Raw genomic sequence first — 22,821 nt, forward strand, 5'->3', positions numbered from 1 at the left:
TGCAAAGCCTTCCTCTCTCTTCAGTCACAGTCTACCCCATAGGCTGTGCAAGGCTGGTCCTTGCCTTTGCCTCCCTGACTGCTTTAGCTATTCCATTTGGAACTGATCACAGTCTGACCTTTCACAGCATCAGGTTGTTCCCACCGTTGAGGCCACATGGGACACTCTTGCTGCACACTAGCTAAGATGCTTCAGCTTGGTGCATTTGTATTATTTGTTTGAGGCTTTCACTTTAATGATCTTTCAGTAAATGGTTCCAGAACATTGTAGTGTTCAGCACCTCCAAGTGCTATTGAGAACATTCATAAGTCATTGGTATCCAGAAGGGATTGCTCAACACTTTTACCCACTGATTTTCTATTATTGTGAATATTAAGCTGTCTCTCTGTCCTCTGTGGGTGGAAATCTGGAAATGGATCAGTTATAAAGAGGAGGCTAAATTCTTTGCAATAGAATTACATCAGCAGAAAATCTGGCGGAGGGATTTTAAAATTACCCTTGTCCAAAATCCAGGACTGACAGTGTCCACTCTTGGACCAGTTTCATGATTAAGGTCTGATATCTTGTGACTCCTTAAGGCTGCTGTATATCACAGAGTAGCTTTCTAATATACTGTATAAAACAATCGTATCCAGCCCTGGTGACTTTTGGAATCTCAAACTTTAAAATGATGACACCCAGGTTTACAGAACAGCTCTTTTTGATATATTGTAGACTGCACACTTTGTGCATTACAGCAACCCCACCTCATTCCATATTCACTTCAGTGTATGGAATGAGGTTCCAGTTGATGTGCACCTTCAAGAACTCAGCTTACATATGTATGCTCAGTGCCAGCAGAACATGGGGACACCATTAGGAACAGACCCTTGTTGTTAGGACACATGAATTGTGCATGTACAAATCCTCTGTGAGCTGGACTATTGAAAGGCATCTTTGAGATGCAGCAACAATCGCTCTGTCAAATGTCTAGTATCTATCCTTCCTTGTGACATGATAGTGCTGTTAAGAAATGTGCACATTTGTATAATGGCAAAAGAGTATTTTATTGTCTTCATTCTCAAAAATGAATGAACCATTTGTGCTTAGTCTCTCCCCACATGGCCCCCTTGGACAGAGGCCTGCAAAATGCCAGCCCAAAAGGTGAGAGTGTGGCAAAGCTGTAAGCAACAGGAAAAGGCCTTTGAGGTTTCTGCACTAGTGCCAGTGCCTCTGCTGTGCATTTCTGTGCCGTGCGCAATGCAGGAATTCTTTAGAAAGCATTAGGTCCCCATTTCTAAAAGTGCATGTGCCCCATGTACTCACACCATTGGGGGATTTCCAACTGCACAGACCTTTATGTTCAAGAACTCCAGTTTATGCACATGCAATGGGACACTCTGCATGCTCATCTTGAGTGTGCCCCTTTTAAAATGTGGGCCTGTCATCTAACAGGAGATGTTAGAGGTGGCACAGAAATCTGACACTGTCACCAGCTCTTGCAATTCTATCACAAGTCTGACAATATTTGGTGTTTTTTTTAAAGCCCCAGGCTCTTGGATTTACATAAGAATCTCAATTTACATAAAAAATAAAAAATAAAAATGTCTAGACTTCCTGGTTGCAGAGAAAACCTTGAAAGTATGAACCCAACAGGCTCAAAACCCAGAATGCAAATCAAAAGAACTCAACATTTATTATGTTTTAAAATCTCATGATTTATATGACAATCTCATGATTTGGGGCCTGACTCATGATTTTTGCATGCGTGAGGGTGGTAGTACTACACTGATTAGCCTTTTACTGCTAACGCCAGATTACAGACTCATGAAAGCAAGAGAATTAGAAAGATGGTGGGAGAGATAATCCAGGTGTTGAATGGAATGCTACAGACATACTGTTACTGAAATGTCTTGTTACTGGAGAGCAGAGACCATAGTGTTATCCTCTGTTTGGGTTTAAGAGCTGTCTGAACAGCACAATCCTCAAGGAGGTCCATATTATAAAGCACAATAGCCAATAACAGAGAAAGAAAGGAGCAAGTAAGAAGTGTGTTAGGCCTTGCAAATTTGCAGTCCTTTGCAATTATTCTAAAGGGGCAGTGAGGAGACAAATTGTATAGGGACAAATGCTTGACCTGGGTTACTGCTAACATTATAGCTTCTATACATGGAGGGCTGTTCTAGATTAGGATGAAATGTGTCAGTTAACAAGGCAGAAGGGAGGTCTGAGATCTAGCTGACTGGCTCCATTGTTGCCACTTGCTGGCTTCATGCAGCTGGGCAGTGCAGGTGCAGCAGACAGGCCAGTTTCATTCTTGCCCTTCCTGGCTCTCATATGCTAGCACAGTGCTGTTGGCTTTGGCTTTCTGAAACATTGGGCTATAGCGAGTGCTGGGCTGGGCTGGATCCCACCAACTGAACTAGCTGCTGCAGAGCCTTGGTGAGGGAAATCTGCTTAGGAGGTAGTGGGATCTGAGCAGGGCACAGCTCACGTGTGCTCCACTCATCCAGGGGCCAGGGGATGCAGAGCAGGTGCACTGACTCAGCATGGCTGTCAGCTGGCCTCTGGCTATACATCTGCTGGGGAGTTCTGGCTGTGCCTGGGAAAAGGGCTGGGTATGAATCCCACCAGGTAGCACAGTCCCTGCTGACTCATGGGCTGTGCCAGGGGTCGGGGAAACTAGGTCATTGTTTTTATTGACTCTTGTCTTTTTAAAATAAAACAGCAAGCTGTTCAGCTTTGACTGCATGTCACTGCCCTGTGACAGGGAGACTCTGGCCACCACCAGGCCACAGACCGCTTGAGATGTGGAGAAAAATCATGATCGCTATCACCCCCTCTCCTCTTTCCAGGGAAATTCATTCCAGCAGAAAATCCCGGACAGCTCCTGGCAGCTTGCCGTTGGTTTGCGAGCCTGTTCCCTGCCTCTGGGCCGGAACCTGCCAGGTGATGAGCCCTCAGGAGACCTGGCACTTTTCAGGTTCAAATGTGTTATCAGACTCCTGTTCTGATCATGCAGCGAACTGTTTGGCCCAGACAGGCCTGTGCAATGGAGATTTTGAACAGAACAGGAGGGTGACCTGCAATGCACAAGAGAGGGGACTAAAACTCTACTAAGGATGATGGCTAGCAGGCCAGATCCTCAGCCAGTGTAAATCGGGGCAGCTCCACTGACATCCATAGGAGGCCTTTGCATTATAAACCATATGATAGATATCCAAACATAGTGCTCAAATGCCAGCTAGCGCAGCGTGGAGGTAGCAGGGTGCTCCCCAGAGCCTAACTTGCCAACCAGTGGTGAGAGTGAAACCCAGTCAGGTGGAGGGTGCCAGAGAGCAGTTACCTATAAGCATCAGGAGGCTAATGCAGCATCTGCAGGAACTACTGGTGGCTGTGCTCTAGCTCTATGATGCATGTGGCACAGAGAGTGGCAGGTGAGGTACTCACGTGGCATGATGCCCTGGTCTGCCAGCTGCTCACGGGTTCTTCTCTGCTGAAGCCGTAACTGTAAAACTGTTAGAGAAAGAGTGTCAGGAAGAAATGCAAACTTTTTCCTAAAGCAAGTAACTTTCTGCGAACAGCCCCAGAGAGCTTTCAGCAACACACCCAACACCTTTCTGTCACTGAGGATGAAAGACAGGCTTGCCCTTAACACAAGGAGGAGAGAGGAAGTCCCTTAAGGGGAGGGATGCTCCTGAAAAATAGTAAGGGAGCTCCTGCAAAGCAGGTGCTGAGGCATCGCTGTGATCCTGTTTTATTCAATATCTGTAAGGCAGCGTTCCTGGACTGAGGGGGCAGAAGGATCAGCAGGTGAGAGAGGACACAGACAGAGCCTCTTAACTGTTCTCCAGAGTCTCAAATTTCATTTAAAAAGAGCACCACAGCTTGAAAGAAAACCTTCCAAATGGACAACAAATGTAAAAGATGCTCAAGGCTGCAGAGAACCTGAAACAGAGCTCTGAGCTGCCCCATTCAGTAAAATGGGGTCGGCTCATTATACTTTGTAATGTCACCATTGCTGGCTATTTCACTGCCTATCACAGCATGTCTGAAAGGAAAGGAAGGGTCTGTCCTAGGGCTTCCCATAGCGCAGGGCATTCTGGAGGCGTGTCAAGGACAGGCCAGGGGGACACAAAGGCAGCATCCATTAAGAAGGGGAGACTTTTAAGCACACATGGAGGCCTTGCAAAGGGTGTGATTGGTTTCATTTTCCGAAGGTGGCTCAGCGTTCAGTAGTTTGGGACGTGCTGCTCCAGGGCAACCAAAAAACCCAGAATGAAACCAAAGTGCACGGCAATTCCTGGAGCGCTGTGAGAGCTTTCAGCCACACTGAACCTCCCCCGGAAACATGGGACCTAAATAACATGGGTTCTTTGTGTCTGCTGTGCTGCAGGTGGGATATGTGAGAGCCCCATATTGCTACTGGGGGCAGGGACAGATGGAGAAGAGGCTTATGAGTGGGCTAGGCTTTGTGCTTGGGGTGGCTGTTGGCATGGAGGGTGCAGACAGCCCTCTGGCCTGCCCTGGAAGTCATTATTTTGGCACCTGTGTCAGTGTCCTCATGATGGGCACCATATGGTGGCCATGAAGCAGCACAGGATTGCTATATGTTGGGCATGTGGCAACTGAGAACTGTGGAGGTCTGAGTCCTTGATCCCATGTGAGTAAGCAGGGGTGGGAGTCAGCAGGGTGGAGACTTTGGTCTCACCTGCTGCACACATAGGAGATGGAGCCTTTCCTTCAGTTCATGTTGTCTAACACAAGGTCAGTAGCATTAAAACATCTATTATGTGTTACTGAAACCTGGCTGGAAGCTGCTGCTGAGCCAGTCTTGGCCCAGTTGATGCCAGCCAAGTGCTCAGCACATCGTGGGCCAAAGGGGACAGCCAAGCTGTAGCTGTGCTATCTGAACCAACCTAAAATGCAGGTCTCCAACCCCAAGCCTAGATCTAACACAGTGTGTCCATCTGGCTGGGATGGAGCTGGGGCTGGTTCTAGTGCATCACCTGCCCTGCTGCCCAGCAGAGGCCATTCTCGGGTGGCTGGAATTTCTGGTTGCAGTGGCATTGGAGCTGTGTAGCCTGATGGCGCTTCGCTATTTCAGTGTTCACAGAGATGACCTTTTGCCTGAATCACCTCAAGATTTCATGGCACTGGAATGGCCCCAGGACTATCCCAGGGGATTGCAAGCTCACACAGCTGGTCATACTTGGGATCTGGGGTTAGGCCTTAGATTGAAGGTGGAAGCACCTCAGAAACCTTGAAGCTCCATGTGGCACTGTGCTGCTGCTAACCCCTCCCTAAGAGGTGAATACAACCCTCGTCACACTCACCCTCATGGGGCTTTGGCTGCATGATTTCTTTTTCCATGATGTTTTGCCCTGGGTGCCATGTGGCTCTGTTTGCTAGGGGGCTCTAGATAATGCAGTAAGGAGAGGTTAGCTCCGTACATTTAAGAAGTGACTACTTAGATAATATGTCAATCGCTAGTATCATTTCTTCTTGGAACGAAAGCTCTGGCAGATGGGAACCTGCCACTGAACACTGCAGACCTTGGCTTCTCTGTGACAATGAAAGCAGATGTGCCAACTCCCTGTTGATAGTTACAATATGCTGAGAGAGGTTCCTCCAGACTCCTTGTAGTAGATCCTATGTTATAGTAAATTGCGTCTGTGTGTATTCTCTTACTACTGCAGTCACACTGCTACACTGGCTATAGTAGTTGACACCCTCTCTCTTTTGGTTATTTATCATGCAGTTTTTCAAAGAAATGTAATTAAAAGAAAAAGGAAACAGTGTGGATTGCTCTCCTTTCTATTTCATTGCACTGAGGCCAAAATACTGATTCTTCAACATTTTTCTCCATTAGGAGAAATTCAGTAGATAGAATAGTGCTTAATTTGTAATGAAAGAGGCCAGGGCTCAAAGTGCCGGGGCTCAAGCAATTTTTTTACATTCATCACTGATGCAGCAAGCCCAGAGGTGCTGGGCTATGAACTGCCAAGCCTAAGGGTGTGGGGGCTCAGCCCTGGCAAGCCCTGGCACAAATTAAGCACCAAGTTAGAGATTTTAACAGGGATACATGTATTTCCACGGACATAATATAACGGCATACTCATCTCCTGACTAGAGATGAGCCCATAGACAAGGCCTTGTGAAAATCACAATTTCATGAACTGCATGGAAATTGTGAAATTAGCCCAATATCACAATTTTTCCAATACTTTTACAAAATCAAAATGAAATGAAAAGACCAGAGTCATGTGATCTTGTTGCATTCCTTCTGTCTGCCATTTTAGGTTGTGTCTGTGGGGAAGAAAGAGGCACAGTAGCTAGCTCTGATGCCGCCACTCAAAGCATGAGCCGCTGTGGCCTTAGCGGGGAGGTGGAAGCAGGCATCCATGTGTGTAGGTCTCATGCTCAGTGCAGCTTGTCGCATGTGGCAGCATCATGTTAGAGGATTAGTTTGGGGGGACTCAGAGACTAGTTTTATGCAAAGGATTGTAGCAGTGACCTTTCCCCAACTGCATTCTGTGCATATTCCATGAAATCTGATACTTTACCCGGGATACTGCTGTGAATTTTCTAAAAAAAAATCCACCATTTTCACAGCAGAACCCCCAGCCTGAGCACCCCAAGACTTTAGCAAACTCAAAGTAATGATAGATAAGGTCCCCGGGGCAGAACATCTAAGGAAAACAGGAGTTCAGGAGAGCTGGCAGTTGTTCAAGGAGACAATATAAAAGACACAACTACAAACTATCCCGATGAGCAGGAGAGAAGAGGTCAATATGGCTCCTTCAGGAGATCTTTAATGGCCAGATTATCAGAAAGGAATCCTACAAAAAATGGAAACATGGATGAATTGCTAAGAAGGAGTACAAAAGAATAGCACAAGTGTGTAGGTACAAAACAGAAAGGCGAATCATAGAATATCAGGGTTGGAAGGGACCACAGGAGGTCATCTAGTCCAACCCCTTGCTCAAAGCAGGACCAATCCCCAACTAAATCATCTCAGCCAGGGCTTTGTCAAGCCTGACCTTCAAAACCTCTAAGGAAGGAGATTCCACCTCCCTAGGTAACCTGTTCCAGTGCTAATATACACAGTGATTTACATCTAGCCAGGGACATAAAGGCATTAAGAAAAGGTTCTTTAAATATAATAGGAGGAAGAGAAAGACAAAGGAAAATGTAGGTCCTCTACTTAGCAGGAAGGAGAGCTAAGAACAGATATCAAGAAGGCTGAGGTGTTTAATGCCCATTTTGCTTCAGTTTTCACTAAAAAGGTTAATGGGGACCAGATACCAACAAACCTAATATTAACAACAAGGAGGAAGTAATGCAAGCCAAAACAGGAAAAGAACAGGTTAAAGAATATTTATATAAGCTGAAGGTATTCAAGTTGGTTGGGCCTGATGAAATTCACCCTAGGGTACTTAAGGAAGTATCTGAAGCAATCATCTTTGAGAACTCATGGAGGACTGGTGAAGTCCCAGAGGACTGGAGAAGGGCAAACATAGGACCGATCTTTAAAAAGAGGAAGAAAGAGGACCTGGAGAATTATAGACCAGTCAACCTAACTTCAATACCTGGAAAGATCTTGGAACAAATGATTCAACAATCAATCTATAAGCACCTAGAGGATAATAGGGTGATAAGTAAAAGCCAGCATGTTTTTTTCAAGAACAAATCATGCCAGACCAACCTAATTTCCTTGTTTGACAGGTTAATGGCCTAGTGCAGTGGTCCTCAACGTGGTGCCCGCAGGTGCCATGGCGCCCACCGGGGCATCTATGTGCGCTCACCTACTGGCCACTGGACAAGTGGCCGCCGAAATGCCGCTGAGAAGTGGTAACATCAAGAAGTGTTGCAGCCGAAATACTGCTGATTTTCGGTGGCTGCTTGTCCGGCGGCCACGTTCCTCGGCGGCTAGTCGTCTGGCGCCTGCCACACGGAAAGGTTGGGGACCACTGGCCTATTGGATGGGGTGGGGAATGGGGAGACGCAGTAGATGTGATATCTTTATTTTAGTAAGGCTTTTGGAACAGTCCCACATGACATTCTCCTAAGAAAACTAGGGAAATGTGGTCTAGATGAAATTACTATAAGGTGGGTGCTCAACTAATTGAAAGATTACACAAAAAGTAGTTATCAATGGTTCGCTATCAAACTGGGAGGGCATATCTAGCAGGGTCCCGCAGGGGTCAGTTCTGGGATCAGTTTAAATAGCCCCTGGAGCGCCCCGCTACCCCAGGGCTCTGGTGGCTATTTAAAGGGCCAGGGCTCCCCTGCTTCTACCGCCCCGGTCTTTTAAATAGCCGCGGGAGCCCTGGGGAAGCGGCTGAGCTCCAGCAGCTATTTAAAGGACCGGGGCAGCAGAAGCAGCTGGAGCCCCCCGCTACCCCAGGGCTCCCACGGCTATTTAAAGGGCCCAGGGCTCCCCTGCTTCTACTGCCCCGGTCCTTTAAATAGCCGCGGGAGCCCTGGGGAAGCGGCGGGGCTCTGGCAGCTATTTAAAGGACCGGGGCAGTAGAGGCAGCTGGAGCCCCGGGACCTTTAAATAGCCCCTGGAGCCCCCCCCTACCCCTGGGCTCTGGGGGCTATTTAAAGGGCTGGGGTAGTAGAAGCAGCAGGAGCCCCGGACTTTTTAAATAGCCCCCAGAGCCCCGCTGCAGCTACCCCAGGGCTCCAGCAGTGGGGCTCTGGTGGCAATTTAAAGGGCCTGGGTCTCCAGCCCCTGCTGGAAGCCCCAGGCCCTTTAAATTGCCTCCTGGGGAAGCCAGGCCACCCCGGTATGACTCACCAGCTCTTGCCGGTAGGCTGTACGGGGGCATACCGGCTTACTTTCACCTCTGGTAAGGCATCCTTACACAGCTGCATGGTAAGGGGGCCAGCCAGGGCTGGGAGGAGGGGTTGAATAAGGGGTAGGGAGGAGGGGTTGGATAAATGGTAGGGAGCGGTTGGAGGGGGCAGAGGTTCTGGGGGGTGGTCAGGGGACGGGGAATGGGGGGTTGGGTAGGAGTGGGAGTCCCGAGGGTCTGTTGGGGTGGTGGTGGATGGGGTTGGGGCAGTCAGGGGACAGGGAGTGGGGTGAGTTGGGTAGGGGGTAGGGTCCTGGGGGGCAGTTAGGGTGGGGGGGTCTTGGGAGGAGGTGGTCAGGGGACAAGGGGGGGTTGATGGGTTGCGGGTTCTGAGGGGGGAAGTCGGGGGCAGGACATGGGTTGGGGTTGGATGGGTGGGTGGTAGCGGGGAGACAGGCACATGGGGCTTGTATTCACCGCACGGTTCCCTACCGGGTCTTCGGCAGCACTTCAGCAGCGGGTCCTTCACTCACTCCGGGTGAAGGACCTGCCGCCGAAAACTTGGAGCGAGTGAAGACCCCCCTGCCGCCGAAGTGCTGCCGAGGACCCGATAGGGAACCGGTTCTTAGGATTTTGGGAGCTCATCACTGGGCAAAGGGACATCCAGAGCATGGGGCTGCATCCCTGATCATCTTGGCTAATGGCCATTGATGGACCTGTCCTCCATGAATTTCTCTAATTTTTTTGGAACCCAGTTATACTTTTGGCCTTCACAACATCCCCTGGCAACAAGTTCTACAGGTTGACTGTGCATTTTGTGAAGAAGTACTGCCTTTTCTTTGTTTTAAACCTACTGCCTGTTAGTTTCATTGGATGACCCTTGGTTCTCGTGTTATGGAAAGGGGTAAATAACATTTATTCACTTTCTCCACACTATTCATGATTTTATAGACTGCAATTATATCCCCCCTTAGTCATCCCTTTTCTAAGCTGAACAGTCCCAGTCTTTTTAATCTCTTCTCACCTGGAAGCTTTTCCGTACCCCTAATGATTCCCCTCCCCCTTCTCTATACCTTTTCTAATTCTAATATATCTTTTGGATATGGGGTGACCAGAACTGCACACAGTATTCAAGGTGCAGGTGTACCATGGATTTATATAGTGGCTTTATGATATTTACTGTCTTATTATCTACCTCTTTCCTAATGGTTCCTAACATTCTCTTGGTTTTTTTGACTGCTGCTGAATATTGACCGGATGTTTTCAGAAAACTGTCCACAATAACTCCAAGATCTCTTTCTTGATTGGTAACAGCTAATTTAAATCCCTTCCTTTTGTATGTATAGTTAGGATTACGTTTTCAAATGTGAATTATTCTGCCTTTTCAACATTGAATTTCATCTGCCATTTTGTTACCCAGTCACCCAGTTCTGTGAGATCCCTTTGTAGTTCTTCACAATCTGCTTTGGACTTAAGTATCTTGAGTACTTTTGTATTGTCTAAAAACTTTGCCACCTCACTGTTTACTCCCCTTTCCAGATCATTTATGAATATGATGAACAGTACAGGTCCCCCAGTACAGATCCTTAGGGGACCCCACTACTCTCCATTCTGAAAACTGGCCATTTATTCCTACCCTTTGTTTCCTATCTTTCAACCAGTTACCGATCCATGAGATGACCTTCTGTGACACTCTGTATCTTAGGGGAACCCCCTGAACACCCATGTTCATCCTTATAATATGATTGTGTGGTATCCAATGCAAAGTTTGTCATGTCGGGTGTCTTCGGAAGGCTCATGATGCACTGAGCATTGTTGTTATAGTAATGTTATAGGTTGTAATTTCATGTATATAGTTATGAGGCTGAAAATGTGTCCTCATGGCTTCAAAGAAGCCCAGGCAAAACTCTCCAGGAACAGAGGGGCAGTTCACATCTCATCAGGGCATGTATGGGACAAACCCAGCCCAGCCTCACAGGAACAAAGGAGACAGGCTTAGGCAGCAAGAAAGGATCTGTTGGACTCTCGAGTGAGTCACACCCTTTCCCTTGGCCAGTTTGGGACTACGATGAGGTAATGCTCACCTGACCCTGAGGGCGGGGGGTGCGGGTGGGCAAAGCCAAGAGGGAAGAAAGAACATGATAAAAGGGAGAGACGTTTGCCATGCTCTTCCTCTCTCTTCCACCTCTATCTACAGACATCACCACCAAGCAACTGAAGCGCTGATCGAAGGGGAGAGGCTGGCTGAAGGGAAACCAGCCAGCCTGTGGTGAGAAGCATCTAAGTTTGTAAGAGCATTGAAAGTGTTAAGATCAGCTTAGAATGCATTTCGCTTTTTATTTCATTTGACCAAATCTGACTTGTGTTTTGACTTATAATCACTTAAAATCTATCTTGTGTAGTTAATAAAATTGTTTGTTTATTCTACTTGAAGCAGTGAATTTGATTTGAAGCATGTCAGAGACTCCCCTTGGGATAACAAGCCTGGTACATATCAATTTCTTTGTTAAATTGATGAACTCATATAAGCTTGCAGCGTCCAGTGGGCATAACTGGACACTGCAAGACGGATGTTCCCAGGGTTGGGTCTGGGACCGGAGATATTAGCTAGTGTCATTCGGTTGCACAATCCAAGGAGCAGCTTACATGCCAGAGGCTGTGCGGGAACAACCCAGGAGTGGGGGTTCTCACAGCAGAGCAGGGTAAGGCTAGCTCCCAGAGTCGAGGATTGGAGTGATCACCGGTCCAGATAACACCAGAGGGGAACATCACACCTTCCTTTTATCCCATGACTTCTTACTTTGCTTAAGAATCTTTGGTGAGGGACCTTGTCAAAGGCTTTCTGAACGTCCAAGTACAGTATATCCACTGTGTAGCGGGGTGGTTACCCCTGCCCAGAGGGGTTTAAAGACAGCCCTGGGAGAGTGCTGGAGCAGGGGAAAAGCTCTAAAAGCTGGGCTGATTGGGGAAGCAGCCGCAGCTGGGCCATGCCCCAATCAGGCCACTGCTGGCCTGTATAAGAAAGCTGTGAGCCAGAAGCCAAACAGTCTCCCTCTGCCTGTAGAGGGAGAAGGGCCTGGCTGCAGGGAGCTAGAGACAGAGTACCTGAATGGAGCAGGACTGGGGAAAGGCAGAGGAGCTGGGGAGCTCCAGCTTGGAAAGCCCCAGGCTGCGGCCTAGTATAAGGCCAACAGGTACTGGGGGTTGCAGAGGGCAGCCCAGAGGTAGGCAAAGGCAGCAAGTCCAAACCCAACCTTGCCAGTGATGAGTAGGCTGATACTGCAATCTGCCCCAGGGCGTGGGTGCTAGAGGACTGGCAGTAACCTTATACTGAGGTGAGGTGGGGGTTTCTGGGGGAGAGGAGACCCTGAGAGCAAGGGGGTTGAAATCTGAGCTTTTTTGTTTAAAAAAAAGCAGCACCCAGAGAAAGGGGCACCGGGGTCCTGGGAGGGACACAGGGCAAGCGGCAAGGCAGATCACCGGCCTGCAGAGAGCACTCCAAGGCTGGCAGAGCTAATTCCCTTGTCCACATGCTTGCTGACCTCCTCAAAGAAGTCTAAGAGATTGGTGAGGAATGATTTCCCTTTACAAAAGCCATGTTGACTCGTCCCAATAAATCGTGTCCATCTATGTGTCTGATAATTCTGTTCCTTACTACAGTTTCAACCAATTTGCCTGTTATTGAAGTTACGTTTACTGCCCTGTAATTGCCAGGATCGCCTCTGGAGCCCTTTTAAAAAATTGGCATTGCATTAGCTATCCCCACTCATCTGGTACAGAATCTGACTTAAGTGATAGGTTACATACCATAGCTAGTAGTTGTGTAATTTCACATATGAGTTCCTTCAAAACTCTTGGGTGAATACCGTCTAGTCCCAGTTTAATTTATTGATTTGTTCCAAAACCTCCTCTATTGATATTTCAATCTGGGACAGTTCCTCAGATTTGTTACCTAAAAACAATGGTTCAGTTGTGGGAATCCCCCTCATGAGCTCTGCAGTGAAAACCAATGCCTCAGCATCTGTCCATCCAGGCATGCAGCCTATATTTCAGGTTCAGAGGGGAGGCTAGATTACCGTGTTTTTGAAGCAAAGCAGCCATCCCAGGATCCTTTGAGTATGTCCTGTAGTTGCTCAGTGGGCTCATGCACATCTGATTTCATGTGGAAGCAGAAATTGGTAGTTGAAAGTCAAGAGCACTTTTGTTATGACATGTTAGTGAAAATTGACTGTCTCTCTTTAAGACCAGTCTTTGAATTGGTAGTGGCTAAGAATTTGAAAACCAATAAATAGCGTAATGCCTGTGTCTATGCAAATTGAGCTGCTAGAAAAGGACACACTTAATCAGCAAGTAGATTCTTTTAAACAAAAAAGCTCAGATTTCAACCCTCCAGGAAAGGGAGATGGCATAAGAATTGTTCTTGAAGGTGAGAAAGACAAATTAACCCTAAGAAGGCAAAATTCCCTTACATTATTACCTCACCAAACCCTGAAATACCAACCCCCCGCCAAAGATATAATTGAGCTAAAAGCCTATGCTAAGGAAAACATTGAAGTGAAGGAGAATCTGGCTAACTAGATACAAAAGTTCAAAAAGAGTATTGAACAAACTGTCCTCAGAGACAAACTGTCAAAGCAAAAAGTGTGGTATGACAAAGATACTTGTAAATGCCCACTTGTGATAGATTTGGTGTTAATATCAATGCTGAACATTGGGATAAATTTGATGTTGATGTTAAATTGTGTAAAAATTTACAATGTGTATAACCTTTGGGAAAAGCCGTTGGTTGTAAGCCCACATCTTGAATACTGCGTGCAGATGTGGTCGCCCCATCTCAAAAAAGATATATTGGAATTAGAAAAGGTTCAGAAAAGGGCAACAAAAATTATTAGGAGTATGGAACAGCTTCTATATGAGGAGAGATTAATAAGACTGGGACTTTTCAGCTTGGAAAAGAGACGACTAAGGTGGGATATGACAGAGGTCTCTAAAATCATGACTGGGGTGGAGAAAGTAAATAAGGAAGTGTTATTTACTCCTTCTCATAACACAAGAACTAGGGGTCACCAAATGATATTAAGAGGCAGCAGGTTTAAAAGAAAAAAAGGGGGTATTTCTTCACACAACGCCCAGTCAACCTGTGGAACTCTTTGCCAGAGGATGTTAGGAAGGCCAAGACTATAAAAGGGTTAAAAAAAGAACAAGATAAATTCATGGAGATTAGGTTCATCAATGGCTATTAGGCGGGATGGGCAGGGATGGTGTCCCTAGCCTCTGTTTGCCAGAAGTTGGGAATGGGCGACAGGGGATGGATCACTTGATGATTTCCTGCTCTGTTCATTCCCTCTGGGGCACCTGGCATTGGCCACTGTCAGAAGAAAGGATACTGGGCTAGATAGACCTTTGGTCTGACCCAGTATGGCCATTCTTATGTTCTTATGAATGGTACATGAGAACATACTCTGTGTTAAAAACCCTTATGATTATGCTGTTTCATTGAATAAGAACACCCTACTTGTTAAAAAGCCTTATGGTAATGATGATTTGCAGCTGATACCTGTAAGCAATCTTTGAACTTATCACAGCAGAAAAGCCTTTACAAACTTGAACTGCTGTATGAAAAGGGAAACTGAGGCACACCATCTCATTGCTTTCATGGCTAAATGCCAAGACAGCTATACTATGGAGAACATTAATATCTACATTGAATTCATGTTAAATGCGTTACAAACATTTGCCAGACCTTGTATGGATAACTTTCATGAACTCCTGCCAAGGTCACATGAAACATGCAAAAGCTGAAGAAATCCTTTAATGGAATAGCCAAATATTGCAATAGGTTTGTAAAGGGATGCAGTAACATTGTTACTCCCATGATGAACCTTACAAAGAAAGAGCTTGTTTTAGTCAGACAGGATTATGATAAACCATTTCTGTTACACACTGATACTTCTAATATTGGATTGGAAGCTGTAATGATGCATTGTCAAGAATGGAAATTTTCTAGGATGTATTCAGCAGTGTCTTGGACAATCCTTCCTGCATCAATTTTGTGTTGGGGATATGATGCTGTGTATAAGAAAGGTGACCATTGTTATTACCATAAATCTTGTACAAAGTATGTCATATAAGGTATCAATAGAACAATTCTGGATTGCTAGGTATGATTATCCTGTTTATATGCTTGTATCATCATTGTATGTGAAGTTATGAATATTGGCTATGTATTTGTATCTCAAACATGTGTTGTATCCCTCAGTGACACCCCCAGATAGATTTACATCCGGGCTAGCCAGCTATGTTTTGATGGCCTTCAATCGCACAGTGGGCCACTTGAAGAATCTCATCCCATCCAGTAGGCCTTTGCTGGGGATGCTGCAGATAGCGATGAGCCAATGACTACCACCCATGATTCAGCAAACCATGTAGGGCATCTGATGTGGACATGTGACCTTGGACAGCATCTTTGTCAGTAACTTTCCATACACAGAGGCTATGGGCTTTGTTTGGGACAGTAACTTTCCATGCACATGGCAGAGGATATAAAAGACACGTGAGTCGGGTGACCATACGTCCCACTTTGACTGGAACATTCCCTTTTTTAAGCCCTGTCCTGGCTGTCCCAACTTTTTTGGCAAAAGTGGGCATTTGTCCAATTTGCTCTTGCTGTGCCGTGTCCCATTTTCCCTTTGGAAAATATGGTCACCCTACAACTGAGACATCTCCATTTTGCCTCATTCCTGCTCCAATTCTCTGGACTGTGGATTTACAACTAAAAGGAGTATTTTGAACTATGGACTGAGGACCTGTGTTCCCTCTAAGCTGCGTGGCCCTAAGCACTAGATTAAACCTGTTTTTCTGTATGGGAACCAAGGGCTGGAATGCATAAACGGGGACTGTGTTTGGCTTCTGGTTAACCTGTGTGGTGCTGCAGAAGCCCTTTTGATACTGGTATGGTGAAACTAATTATAGAATAAACCACAAGTTTTTGGGGATTGTCTGCCCTGATTCTTGCAATCTGCCCTAAGCATGGCATTCTCAATGTTGTCTATCCCCAGAACCCGGTCACACCTCCATCTCTTACAGGATATTACATTTAATTACATTATGGTCACTATTACTGAGTTATTCACTTCTTGGACCAGATGCTGTGCTCCACTTAGGACTAAATCAAGAATTGCCTCGTCTCCTGTAGGTTGCACGACTAGCTGCTCCAAGGAGCAGTCATTAATGGTGACTAGCAACTTTATTTCTGCATCTCAACCTAAGGTGACAAATACCAAGTTACTATGGGGATAGTTGAAATCCCCCATTATTATTGAGTTTTTTATTTTTGTACCCTCTTTAATACCCCGAGCATTTCACAGTCACTGTCACCATCCTAGTCAGGTGATAGATAATATATTCCTGCTACTATCCTCTTACTAGTCAATCATGGAATTTCTATCCATAGAGATTCTATGGTACAGTTTGAGTCATTTAAGGTTTTTCTATATTTGACTGGATGCTTTCTTTCAGACTCCCTCACCAGCATGACCTAGTCTGTCATTCTTATATATTTTATACCCCAGTATTACTATGTCCTGTTGATTATCATTGTTCTATCAAGTTTCTGTGATGCTTATTATATCAATATCATAATTTAACACCAGACACTCAAGTTCACACTTCTTAGTATTTAGCCTTCTAGTATTTGTACTCAAGCACTTATAAAATTTGTCAACTTTTCATTGTCTGCCTTCATGTGATATACTTAACTGGGACTCCTTTTCATTTGACTGTTTATCTTCAGTACTGTTTCTCTACCAGTACTTTATCAATATTTTCATTAATGAGTTGGATAAGGCATGGAAAGTCTTCTTATAAAATTTGCAGATGACACCAAATGCGGGGCGGGGTTTGCAAGCACTTCGAGGACAGGATTTAAATTCATAATGATCTTGACAAATTGGAGCATTGGTCTGAATTCAACAATATGAAATTCAATAAAGAGAAGTGAAAAGTACTTCACTTAGGAAGGACAAATCAAATGCACAACTACAAAATGGGGAATAACTGGCAAGGCAGTAGTACTGCTGAAAAGGGCCTGAGGGTTATTGTGGATCACAAATTGAATATGACCCAACAATGTGATGGAGATATATACCTATCCCATAGAACTGGAAGGGACCCTGAAGGGTCATCAAAAGTCCAGCACCCTGCCTTCACTAGCAGGACCAAGTACTGATTTTGGCCCAGATCTCTAAGTGGTCCCTTAAAGGATTGAACTCACAACCCTAGGTTCAGCAGGCCAATGTGCAAACCACTGAGTATCCCTCCCCCCTACTGATGCAGGTGCCAAAAAGGCTAAGATCATTCTGGGGTGTATTAACAGGAGTGTCGTGTGTCAGACATGGAGGAAATTGTCCTGCTCTACTTGGCACTGGTGAGGCCTCAGCTGGAGTACTGTGTCCAGTTCTGGATGCCACACTTTAGGAAAGATGTGGACAAATTAGAGGGAGTCTAGAGGAGAGCAGCAAACATGATAAAAGGTTTACAAAGCCTGGCCTATGAAAGGTTAAAAAAACTGGGCATGTTTAATTTTGAGAAAAGAAGACTGAAGGGGGACTAGATAACAGTCTTTAAATATGTTAAGGGCTATTACAAGGAGGAAGGTGGCCAGTTGCTCTCCATGTCTACTGAAGTCAGTAGAAGAAGTAATGGACTTAGTCTGCAGCAAGGGGGATTTAGGTTAGATATTAGGAAAAACTTTCTAATTATAAGGATAGTTAAGCACTGGAATAGGCTTCCAGGGGAAGTTGTGGAATCCCCAAGTGATGAAGTGGGAATTTTCTGTAATATGTTTATGAAGTGTGTGCATGCTTCAATTTCCCCTACACTGTGCATGGTTACTCAGTGTGGAGAAAAAGGCTAAGAGACAGGACAGGCTAAGAGACATATGTTGGAATGTCACCTGGCTTTCTGACCCTGAATGGGTCATTAGAAATGACTGGCCAATGCCAACCCCATATTCATGGAGAATCCAAGAAGACAATGACAAAACCAGTTTAGGATATTGACACCTGGCAACCAACAACCCAGAGGGAGGTGGATTTCCCCACCTCTCAGCAGAGAAGTGGGGCAACCCCCCGCCCCTCCCCAGCTCAAGAACAAAGGACTAGAGAGGTGTGAGGTGGGGAGGTTTAGAGTTGGCGGCTGGAAGACGTCGGGGAAGAGGAAGAGGCACCGACTTTCTAATTTCCCCAGGGATGTTCAACCACTGCTTTGTCCCAGGCCCTGACTCCACTCCATCCCGCTCTCCAAGACTCCACTCCCACCCCGCCTCTTCCCACCTTGCCTCTTTCTGCCGCCGCTCCTCCCCTTCTCCCCCCAGCACCTCCTGCATGCCACTGAACAGCTGATCATCAGCAGGCAGGAGGTGCTGGGAGGGAGGTGGAGGAGCTGATCAGCTCCACTATTTTTTTTCCATGGGTGCTCCAGGCCCATGCCTATGCTCTCACCTGGGAACTGACCAAGGAGATCAGACTGAGAGAGTGACAGAGCCTGAAAATGGGGTTCACTACAGCTGGGCTGGGCTCTGGGCTAACCAGAATGGACATGGGCTACGCTTTAACCTTCATTTCTCTATGCTAACCTAAGGACTTCCAGTGTTGTGTTCCAGCAGACTAATAAACCCAACTGTTTTGAGTGTCACTGCAAATGCTTGGTGAGGTGCATTAATCCCTGAAGCATGTACAAGTCTCTATCAGGGATCTATCTCAGTTGGACTCACTGACCAGAGCTTACAGTGTGAAGCATGAAAACTGGAGCCGCCACAATTTGCTCTAGGAGGTGGTGAGGCTGTGGCCTTCCCTGATGGAAGAGTGAGACCCTTTGGGAGTCTGGCACACTGAAGAGATTTCTCCAAGAGACTGTTTCAAAGTTGGGGTCACAGCACCAGTCCTGTGGATGCGACACCCCATTATTGGAGGTTTTTCAGAACAGATTGGACAAACACCTGTCAGGGATGGTCTAGATTTACTTGGTCCTGCCCCAGCACAGGAGGCTGGAATTTATGACTTCTCAAGGTCCCATCCAGCCCTATATTTCTATGATTCATTGACTTGGGGGGGGGGGGGGGGTTTGTGTGGGGGGGGAGGGTCCAGACCAGCTCAGCTCTCCTCTTCATTAACCTTCAGCTTCTGCCAACAATTTGTAATATCCAGAATGAAACTTCCCTGAAGTCTGAAATGGAGCCGAATAATAACAGCACTTCCAAAGGAGCCTCCTTAGCATGATGCTACTTGAAATGTCATTGCTTTGTACTTTTCCATGTTCTGAATACAAACAGTGTCTTACATCCAAAAGTAAATATTTAGTGAAAACCCCACATGGGAGGATGGTTTCCTGCCAAATTCTAGCACTTCTTAGAAAACCAAAGTTAGATTTTTTTTCTGAGAGTAATAATGCAGCCTTAGCACATGGCCAGTCTACATGCACACTGTTTTCCTTACACAATCAAATGTGAAATTAATGACTAGTTCTATGCAAAAAGGAGCAAAGTATTCCCCATACAATTTTGCACCGTTTCTTACCCAGAAAACACCATAATTCCAGGCAATGTCACAGACACACAGTCTATCTAGGTACTTATTTGGACCTGTCACCAAAGCATGTGAGCTCTTGTAATCGTACATAGGTTTTAATCTCCCATCCCCCTGTGAAGTGGAGAAGAACTACTCCTGTTTGACAGATGAGTAACTAGGTAGAGGAAGTCAGTTGTCCAAGAACACAGAGCAACTCTGCAGCTGACCCAGATCGCTGAAGTTCCCATCTAGTGCCCTCGCCACTAGACCATCCTTGCTAACTAGCACTATGTTCAATCCACTTTTGCACACACACAATATCAGCCAGGAGCAGGAGTGTGATAGCAGCAGCCACCCAACTGCCTGCTCCTCCATGATAAATATGGTCAACTTAATTTTTCCATTGCAGCTCCTTGGAGACTGTGAGCAGAACTGTCTGCCCAAAGGTATCCAGAGATGAGCCCTGGCCTGGCCAGTGAACAGAGGCAGCAAACGGGAGTTTTGCAAACGAATTCTCCAAGTGAAGCAGGAGCAACTACATGACCCCTGGGGTGAGTCTGTTGTGTGTTAGTTTGTTGTTGGGTGCTACTTTCTGGCCATGTGCTGCTTGATTGAAGTTTATAGTGCGTTCCGTCTGAGGAGCCATGTGCTGAGCCTAGCAGCCTGTTAGGCAAGACTAATGAGGCTCTAGCCAGCCATCCTTTGATCCCTAATCTTTTGAGAATCCCGTGATGAGGGTGCCGGGCTACTCAGGGAGAACAGGGTGTGACACCGCATCCCATATTCTTCGCAGTGATATTATTAGGATGTGATTATGGCAGAATTATAATGCATTTTGTACAGACGGGTCATGTGAGGTGTTTTGGAAAAGTTATGATTTTCTCAATATGATTATCCTATATGTATGTATGTATCATTTTTGTATCTGAAGTTAAAAATACTGACTATGTATCTGTATTTCAAATGTAGTTGCACCTGAGTAACACCCACTAGGCAAAATGTTTCCAGTCTAGATAGCCTACTGTGAAGGGCCTATTCAAGATAATGGGCCATTAGGAAAAACAATAGGCCTTAGGAGAAACTTATCCCTACCTGTTGAGCCTTCCTGAGAATGCTCCAGACAGCTTGTAAGTAATGACTGCTAGGACTCACTCGGCTTAACTTCTGTACCCGGAAAGATAATGGAGCAAATAATAATTAAGCAATCAATTTGCAAACATCTAGAAGATAATAAGGTGATAAGTAACAGCCAGCATGGATTTGTCAAGAACAAATCATGTCAAACCAAGCTGATAGTTTTCTTTGACAGGGTAACAAGCCTTGCGGATAGTGGGGAAGCGGTAGATGTGGTATATCTTTACTTTAGTAAAGCTTTTGATACTGTCTCGCATGACCGTCTCATAAACAAACTAGGGAAATACAGCCTACGTGGAGCTACTATAAGGTGAGTGCAAAACTGTTCCCAGAGAGTAGTTATCAGTGATTCATGCTATCAGTTATCAATCTTGCTGGAAGGGGATAATGAGTGGGGTCCCACAGGGATCAGTTCTGGATCCGGTTCTGTTCAATATCTTCATCAGTGATTTAGATAATTACATAGAGAGTACACTTATAAAGTTTACAGATGATACCAAGCTGGGAGGGGTTGCAAGTTCTTTGGAGGATAGGATTAAAATTCAAAATGATCTGGACAAACTGGAGAAATGGTCTGAAGTAAATAGGATGAAATTCATTAAGGACAAATGCAAAGTACTTCAATTAGGAAGGAAGAATCAATTGCATGCATACAAAACGGGAAATGACTGCCTAGGAAGGAGGACTGCAGAAAGGGATCTGGGGGTCATAGTGGACCATAAGCTAAATATGAGTCAATAGTGTAACACTGTTGCATAAAAAGCAAACATCAATCTAGGATGTATTAGCAGGAGTGTTGTAAGCAAGACACGAGAAATAATTCTTCCGCTCTACTCCACACTGACTAGGCCTCAGATGGAGTATTGTGTCCAGTTCTGGGCACCTTATTTCAGGAAAGATGTGCACAAATTGGAGAAAGTCCAGAGAAGAGCAACAAAAATGATTAAAGGTCTAGAAAGCATGACCTATGCGGGAACATTGAAAAAACTTGTTTTGGTTAGTCTGGAAAAGAGAAGACTGAGAGGGGACATTGTGATGTTGCGGTCTATATGGTTTTATAAAAATATGCTAATGAGTGAATATAATGTAACTGGAATATATTTCATGCAAAAGGTCTCTTGAGCTGGCAGGGGTAGAAGTAGTCTTGGCACATCAGGTGGCAGCTCTCAAGGGGGTTTACAATAGGCCCTCAGAGTTATATTTCATATTTCTAGTTTCAGATACAAGAGTAGTACATTTATACAAATAGGATGATCACACTCAGTAGATTATAAGCTTTGTAATGATACCTTACAAGAGACCTTTTGCATGAAGTATATTCCAATTACATTATATTCACTCGTTAGCATATTTTTATAAAACCATATAGACCGCAACGTCACAGACATGATAACAGTTTTCAAGTACATAAAAGATTGTTACAAGGAGGAGGGAGAAAAATTGTTGTTCTTAACCTCTGAGAATAGGACAAGAAGCAATGGGCTTAAATTGCAGCAAGGGAGGTTTAGGTTAAATACATGGAGATATACCTATCTCATAGAACTGGAAGGGACCTTGAAAGATCATTGAGTCCAGTCCCCTGTCTTCACTAGCAGGACCAAGTACTATCCCTGACAGGTGCAGGGGACTGGACTAGATGACCTCTTCAGGGCCCCTTTCAGTCCTATGAGTCTATGACTCAGCAAGTATGCAAGGGCATGTGACCAGGCCACATGACTCTGGACTCCATCTTGGGATGTTAGTATTTTTCCACAAACTGGTCTGGGAACCAAGTTTAAAACAAAGGGTTCCCACCATATGCTAAAGCTATATAAGGCAGGGACTGACATCATCTGTTGTTCTTCACTCCCCACACAAGAGGACTCCTGGAAACACCTGAGGAACAAAGACTGAACTGGGGGAAGTGCTGGATCCAGGCTAAAGTGAGTTCTAGCCTTTGTATGACAATCTGGGGATCCCAAGCTGCAAAGCAAATGCAGCTTGTATCTAGAGAATCTGCAGCCTGCTTGTATCATCAGTCAGGGTGACAGATTGTTAATTCAAATCCTATCCTTCTAATACGTTAAACTTGGTTTGTGTTTTTGTTTATTTACTACGTAATCTGCTTTGATCTGTTTGCTATCACTTACAATCTATCTTTTGTAGTTAATAAACTTACTTTATGTTTTTAATTTAAACCAGTAAGTTTGGAGTGAAGTGCTGGGGCATCTCAGCTCAAGGGGCAGAGGTTGCATATTCTCTCCACATTGAGGGGGAGGCGAACTGGATAATAAATTCATACTGGTCAGGGTTTTGACCAGGGCAGGACGGTACAGCTCTTGGGTCCTAGGCTGGGAAGC

At 45.4% G+C, this 22,821-nt stretch overlaps 1 protein-coding gene across 11 annotated transcripts in view; it reads right to left on the minus strand.

Moving 5' to 3' along the window:
• The window catches only part of MYOCD (myocardin), a 227,057-nt gene that overhangs the window by 51,667 nt on the left and 152,569 nt on the right, over positions 1–22,821 (minus strand). For 10 of the 11 annotated variants that reach the window (XM_034789818.1, XM_034789817.1, XM_034789815.1 and 7 more), the window contains one exon: positions 3,430–3,495. In XM_034789818.1, the coding sequence (XP_034645709.1) occupies positions 3,430–3,436 (7 nt within the window). In that variant the 5' untranslated portion in view covers positions 3,437–3,495. Of the gene's footprint in view, positions 1–3,429; positions 3,496–22,821 lie in introns of those variants that run through there. The other variant, XM_034789824.1, reaches the window with a different exon arrangement.

This window comes from Trachemys scripta, chromosome 14 (genome assembly GCF_013100865.1).
Source record: "Trachemys scripta elegans isolate TJP31775 chromosome 14, CAS_Tse_1.0, whole genome shotgun sequence".
NCBI classification, from domain to species: Eukaryota; Metazoa; Chordata; order Testudines; family Emydidae; genus Trachemys; species Trachemys scripta.